Source organism: Saccopteryx leptura, chromosome 1, assembly GCF_036850995.1.
Source record: "Saccopteryx leptura isolate mSacLep1 chromosome 1, mSacLep1_pri_phased_curated, whole genome shotgun sequence".
In the NCBI taxonomy this organism is placed as follows: domain Eukaryota; kingdom Metazoa; phylum Chordata; class Mammalia; order Chiroptera; family Emballonuridae; genus Saccopteryx; species Saccopteryx leptura.
In genome coordinates, this window is record NC_089503.1 from 278,786,028 (window position 1) to 278,793,641 (window position 7,614).

At 37.0% G+C, this 7,614-nt stretch overlaps 1 protein-coding gene across 7 annotated transcripts in view; it reads left to right on the forward strand.

Annotated features, from left to right (window-relative positions):
• ABCC9 (ATP binding cassette subfamily C member 9) overlaps positions 1 to 7,289 on the forward strand; it is a 154,468-nt gene extending 147,179 nt beyond the window's left edge. For 5 of the 7 annotated variants that reach the window (XM_066354625.1, XM_066354608.1, XM_066354662.1 and 2 more), the window contains one exon: positions 4,682 to 7,289. In XM_066354625.1, coding sequence (XP_066210722.1) covers positions 4,682 to 4,819 — 138 coding nt within the window. In that variant the 3' untranslated portion in view covers positions 4,820 to 7,289. Of the gene's footprint in view, positions 1 to 906; positions 1,070 to 4,681 lie in introns of all 7 variants that reach the window. The other 2 variants (XM_066354653.1, XM_066354643.1) reach the window with 2 other exon arrangements.
• The last annotated feature ends 325 nt before the right edge of the window (positions 7,290 to 7,614 follow it).

Genomic DNA, 7,614 nt, shown 5'->3' on the forward strand with positions numbered 1-7,614 from the left:
TCTGTATCTGTGCGAAAAAGGAAAAAAAAAAAACTATTATGCTCTGAAAGTCTTTACATTGTATTTTTTCCAAATTTTCTGCTCTCCTCACCTCCCCTAAATTATATCCTAAATGTAAGGTTCCAGCAGATCATGGGCTGAGCTTTTTCACCAGGTACAGGTGGCAGTTCATATGGGAAAATTCTCTTTTCAAATATCTGATGGTCTAATGAGCAGTTTCAGAAGCAAAATTCTTAACTTTGAATGCCAATTCTGCTATTTATATTTTATTTCTATGCCTCTATTCACTTAAGTTTTTTTTTAATTAAGTAAGAGGTAGGGAGGCAGACAGACAGGCTCCCCTGTGTGCCCCATGCAGGACCCACCCAGCAAGCCTCCTCCTGGGCCCATCTGGGGGCATTGCTCCATTGCTCAGCAATGGAACTATTTTAGTGCCCGAGGTGAGGCCATGGAGCCATCCTCAGTGCCTGGGGCCAACTTGCTTGAACCATTTGAGCCATGGCAGCAGGAGAAGGTGGGGGAGGGGGAAGGGTAGAGAAGTAGATGGTCGCTTCTCCTGTGTGCCGTGACCGGGAATCAAACCTAGGACTTCCACAGGCCAGGCCGATGCTCTACTGCTAAGCCAACCAGCCAGGGCCTCACTTAACTTTATTTAAAGAAGGCAATAAGATACCTCACTGCTAAGGCAATACTTTCTCTGAGTACCAATTCAATTGAGAACTGCTTAAATCTCTGTAATTTATGTTATAACTTCCTCACCATAGGCCATGGTTTTCTCTTTCTTTTTGCAGATGGGTGGATTCTTACATTTAGCCTTCGTGTTTAACAAAAATGATTTTGTAAATAAACCGCCTGGACATTTTCTCTCGTGCTGATTCACTTTCTTCTTTCCGCTTTTCTCTCTAGCACCGTGTCTCTTCTATTATGGACGCAGGCCTTGTCTTAGTCTTTTCTGAGGGTATCTTAGTGGAGTGTGGTACGGTTCCAAACTTGCTTGCCTGCAAGAATGGCCTCTTTTCCACTTTGGTGATGACCAACAAGTAGACCATCGTGAGCCTCCCCTTCTCTGGTAGCTATCTTAGCAGCATCCCCTCAGTAAGGCCAGGTTAATGCAGATTCCAAGGGGAGGGATGTGGCGAGGGAGCTCACTACACGGTACTGGCACACATATCAGCCCCACGAAGTGCTTCAGTTACGTTCAGTTTGAACATGTAAGCATGCGAGAGAGTTTACGAAAACACAAGAACCAGATTTACCTGTTATCTTAAGAACCGATTTCCCTATTCCTTGGGGTGTTCTGTAAGCATCCTTAAAAACACCATGCATGTTCTGTACTTGCCTTGAAGAATGCATTAATTTAAATAATGACTTAAGTTTAACTGTTGAATAATGGAGCTTTGAATGGCTTGCTTAGGCTTCCATTTTTGTGACTGAGGCATGGGAAAAAGAGCACCCTTTGAAGCATGGCTTTCACATGGTGGCAGGAAATGATACCCCATAAGGACCCACCCTCTGTAAACTAGGCCTGCATGGAGGGAAACCCACCTTCTCTCACTTCCCCAGTGAACTCAGGGATCCCTTCTGCCCTGGAGAAGTCCCATGGTCACACTAACGTGTGAACAATTTCATGGGTAAGAGAATTGGCTAGTTGTAGAATGGCTCTGTAATATTTTCAAGAATTTTCTCACTGGAGAGATAGGGAAAAGGAACTTGTTCCCTCTGAATGTGCAAGTAAAGGGGGCGGGGAAGAAACAGACCCTTGCTGAGTTCTCCCCGCTGGACACACAAAAAGCTGTGGGGGAGAACAGAGTACTGTGAGACCAGCTGTTTCTAACGTACTCACAGGAGACGGAGTGCCACCAATTTGCAGAATGATACTCAGCTCTATGACAAGTAACAGTTTTCCTTCCCTGCTAAAAGTTGTTCTGTTCATTTTGTTACCTGCCAATGAAATTTATGGAATAATTTATGGTGATTTTTTATAACTTATAAAAAGAAGCCCTCATCCACCAAAATAGTGCATGGCATTATTTATGAAAATAATTTTTTTTTCAAAAATTTTATGCATTGATTAGTGAGAGAGGAAGGGAGAAAGAGGGAGTGACAGGAACATCAATCTGTTCCTGTATGTGTCCTGACCAGGGATCACACCAGCAATCTCTGTGCTTCCAGACAATGCTCTAACCAACTGAGCTATCTGGCCAGGGCAAAAATGATTTATTCTTTATTCTTAATTAGATTAATTCCTGTGGTACATTTTGAAAATTGTATCAATGCTATTGCAATTGACACCATGTTTTGTCAAGCAAAGAATAATTTGGATTAATAGAATAAAAAGCAGCTATATTTATTCCCATTGGCCAAGTGTTTCAATGTTTTCATTTTTTATAATAAAAATTATTTTAGAATATCAAGGATATGTTTATAATATTCTATTTATGAATTTAGAAGCCAAATTCTTAATATCTGTGATATGGTTATTGAAAAACTAATATTTTTTGGAGGGAAAATGTACAGTATATAAAAATTAAATAGTACATTCAGTTTAAGTATTTACTTTTTCTAAATGTATGAGTATGCAAATGGCTCTGGTCCTTTCTCAAAAATAAATAAACATTATTTTTCAACTAGTGGTATTTCCTAAATATGTATAATTAGCCACCAATATTCAGTGACGGATAGATTTGTCTGTGAATGTTGGAAATAGTAATGCATGTCCTAAGCTGTCATCGTTAGCACACTCCACATATGTGTTTCTTTTCTCCTCTAGTAAGTCCCAAATAGGACTGCTTGCTTTTCTGAAATTGTGTACATTGAGCCTACCCCATCTAGGTGGCTCACAGCAGAAGATAGGCCTTTGCCCCTGGCAGTGGCTTTAGATTGGAGTTTGAGTTGTTAAGAGAAGGTACTTTGGAAGCCTGTGTATCAGCTAAACAGATGGTTTTCCCAGGTGTAGCAGCACTCCCTCAGCATGCTGACGTTTTGACTGGCACGGTGTGGGTCCATTATGGTAGCACCTAGCTAGCCACATGTGACTATTATGCACTTGCAAATGGGTAGTCCAAATTGAAAGGTGTTGTAAGTGTGAAATAGTCACTGGATTTGAACAACTTAGTACTAATAGAAGAATGTAAAAGACTTATTAATAATTTTTATATTGGTTACATGTTGAAATAACATTTTGAATATACTGGGTTAAAATATATTATTAAAGTAGAGTCTACCTGTTTATTTGTGTATTTGCAATGTAGCTTCTAAAAAATTTAAAATTACATGTGCCTCACATTTGTAGCCTACATTATATTTCTATTGTACAGCACTTCTCTTAGCAAGTATAATGGAAAGGCCTACTGGTCAGATTTTTTCCCTTGTAAATCCTAAAAATAATAATAATAAAAGATAACAGTAACTGACATTTATTATTTGCTTATATGTGTCAGACAAGGTGCTGCTGATTTTTTTTACATGGATTATCTCATTTGGTCCTCCCTATCATTCTCCTAGGCAGGTACTTTTACCACCATCATTTTATAGATAGGAGGCTTGAGGCATCAACAGTCAAATTTGTTGCTCAACGTTGCACAGCTAAACGGGTCATGAAACCAAACTGTGAGCCTAGTCTAACTTCAGAGCCTGTGCTCTTCACCACGCTAACTGCCGCAGGGGAACAGGCTCCTGCCGTAGCTGACACTACCTGTGAAACAGTTTGGTGCAGGTTGGACATGTTTCACACTTTGAAATTAAGCCCAGTTTTGATGCTGGTCCTGCTGCTAAATAGCTTTGTGATCTTCTGCTTTTGCTTTATCTCTGTGAACCCCAGTGGTCTGCCCTATAAAGTGAAGAGAGATAACACTTACATGTGAGGATGTTCCGATGATGAACAAGGATGTGTGTGGAGCACTTAATGTGTAGTATGTGTTCAATAAGTAGTAGCTTTTATTACTATTTATTACTAACACCAAAGCTTCTCTCCAGAGGGTGCTGTGTGGGAAGAGAGAACCAGAGAGTGGCAGTGATCTCGAAAGACTAAGAGATGGCATGTCTGAACTCCTCAATAATACATTCTAATACTGCATGCCAGAATAGACTTCCTCATATTGTCTTCCCAGAATTGACCACCTATCAGGGTTCTTCAAATTGCATGTTAGCCCACAGAATTAGTTGATTCCACACAAGAGGTAATTTTGGTTTAGACTAAGCTATAACCCAACTGGTTCATCATGGCTCTTTTTACTTACCGTATTTTTCACTCCATAAGACGCACCTGACCATAAGACACACCTAGGGTTTTAAGGAGGAAAATAAGAAAAAAATATTCTGAACCAAATGGTATGTTAAAGTATTTATTAAAATACCATATTTTTCACTCCATAAGACGCACAGGCATTTTTCCCTCCACTTTTTTGGGGAAAAAAGTGCATTTTATAAAGCAAAAAATACGGTAATTATTTGACAAAACATTTTTAGCCTACTTACACTTCCATGAAAATGATGAAACTACTATGTTAGCTACAATCAATTTATTATAGCCCATACAAGACCCAGTCATACTGGATCAGTATTTTAAAATTTTACCCCAAGGTAAATAAATGTCCCTAATAATAGATGAAATATGCAAATCCATTGCTTTGACTTGTGCCCTAAAATTTGTAACAAATAACTGTGTTCTTCTCACTCACAGCATCGGGTTCACACTATTCTGACGGCAGACCTTGTGATTGTGATGAAGCGAGGAAATATTTTGGAATATGACACTCCAGAAAGCCTCTTGGCTCGGGAAGATGGAGTATTTGCTTCTTTTGTTCGTGCAGATATGTGAAGGGGTGCCTTAAAACAAAACACATATTTAAAATAATGCAGTCATAACCTACTCAATGGATCATCTTGACCTTTGCAAAGTGCTATCTTAAACTTTTATACATTTTTATGAAACTTAATTGCTATGTTGTAGAACTTTGTGATTAGTAACAATGTCACTTTACCAATGAATATTGTATTTTTTATGTTGACCTTTGTTCTTCCTAATTTTTGTTTTGTTTTTCAAGATATTATTGCCCAATATATTCATTACTGATATTTTTCTAATGAGTAAGCCATTTTACCTATAAGTTTGTATTAAAACATGTAAGCTACTTTAAGTGTTAAATGAACAGGTATGTTTTCTCATTATTTTAAGTCTGGTAAATATCTCTCAGGCATAGAAATTACAATGAATATTCAGTGTTACTTTACTCTTTTTAAAGAATTTTTTTTCCTTTTTGTTGGTGTCTCTAGATGTTACTGGAAGAGAATAAAAAGATAAGTTTTCTAATCAATTAGAAAATGACACATTCAGATTCATTATCTGTGAGAATATTTTCTGTATTCATTAACATTAGCAATACTGATGTTTTCTTTGGCAGTCTTTTTCATCTAAATTGTTTCCTGTTACCAGGAAATTATCACATTTATATTAGCTCTGTAAGGCCAAAGCTTTAACTAGGAAGATCATGAAATGAATTTGAATATTTGTAAAACTATACTCAAGTTTCATTTTTCTCTGTCTAGTAAGGAAAGTTATTATGATGTCAGGCATAATGTTTCTTTTCAGACACAAGTTCAGAGTAATTAGGTCCTATCTCTTCAGTGACAGGCCAGCCAAAGCCTTCCATGATTTAATTCATCATTAGATGTGGTTATGATCCCGAGCCTTAAAATTTCACATTATTCAAGATTCAGGAGCACAGGCCTTACTTGCACATGAGCAATATATAAAAAGAGTGTGCTTCTTTTAGACATTTATGCCCAATGGTGTCACAAATGTGTCTATTGCTCCTGCTCTAATCTAATGTGTATGTAAAAATATATAAAAAATGTTTTCTCATTTTAATGTGCATGTTTAATGTGAATCCCAAAAAATCGATGGGATATTCATGTTATGTTCTTTTAAATGTAAATTAGTAAATATAAAAAATACTAAAAGTTACCTTTTCTGTCATGCTAGCCACCAAAGCTTTCTACGACAATTCTGTGCCCATCTAGTACATCATTGACTTTCCCATGAGGCTCTGCATACATTGTAAAATTTTGAAGAATTGTGATTAATGGAAAAAGAATGTAAGGTCCCTTTCTATAGTTCTGATGTTCAGTTTATTGTACTGTGTATCCACTCTTGGAAAATCTGTAACACTTGTCCATCCAGAATATATGAGTGAGCATTCACTTGAATGTAGAAGCTTGATGTTTAGCTAAAATAAGTTCCACAAGGATGGACAAAAGTATACTACATTATTTAGCTTAAATTGTCATCATTTGTTTATATATACAAAACTTTATTTGGAGAAAAACCCTCTTAGTGTTTTGAGAAAGGTAAGCAAAACAGAATCAGTAACTATTAATTTGATCTTGAAAATACTTTCTAAAATTTCCAACAACCTCCTTAAAGCATTTCTGGTCAGCAGTGTTTCATAAGCTGAATTTACATGATGGTTATCAAGTTATACCGCATTCTCACAGAGAACTGGGAATTTAGCCCTGGAAATAATCCCTCATAATATTTGTAAATTATTCTGCTCTACAAGCAATGTCAGCGGAAGCATAATAATTATCCTAAACTGAAATTCATGTTTACCATTCTTTCACCCTATTGGTCACTGGTTCCCTCATAGTTTTTAATCACCTAAGTTGAGTAATTGTTTCTAAAACTAAATTGACAGAATAAAGTCAGGGATGATTTTTTAAAATTATTTAATCATTTATTATGTCTTATGTATGATCACTTTATTACAGAAATAACTCATCTTGAAATAACTTTTTTACTGAATAGATGTGTCTCTGTAAAAGACCAGCCTTAACCAAATCAAAGTTTACATTCACAAATTTTACATTTAATTCACCAAATCAATTTAATAAATTATAATCCTTTAATATTTGTTACCAGTAATAAATACATAAAGCTTTAAATGAAAATAACAAGGCTGTAGGAAAATGGCTGGAGGTTAGGATGCCGCCCTGAGACAAGTCTTTGTTGCGGACTTTGGAACGCCAAGTCCTGCAGGGTCAGAACACTGCCCTGGCAAGCACGGATAAGATTGTTTAAAGGAAGCAGCTGATCCCTATAGTCATTCCCTGCATACCTGAAAGGTATTAGCTAATCATCCTTCTCTGCACCTGAACCTATGTGTGCTAATTTATTCCATGCTCTGCTAATTTGCTTGATGATTACAGAAATGAATAAATATGATGAGGCTGCAGAGATCTGGGCTCTCAGTCCTAGAGGCTGGGAGACCCCTGTACCCATCTTTTCTTTATGTTGTGTTGTGTCTTGTGTGTTTTTTCCTAAGTCCTTCAGTGCCTTTCTTTCGTGCACACCCATTGCCAAGCTGGTCTCAGCACAAAGCTGCTGATATTATAGAGAGAAAAAATTCTCTTAAAGGATTATATGTCTTTTACTTTTATGCTACTAGTCATGACTCATTCTAAAGTCAATTTAGGTCTCGATTAGATATCAGAAGAACCTTCTAAGTAACTCATACTTGAGATCTGGGACCATGCTTCATTTGTCTTTGTGTCCTTGGCATGTAATAGAAGTACCTGGCCCATAGAAGGCTCTAACAGATATAGTTAGATCTATAA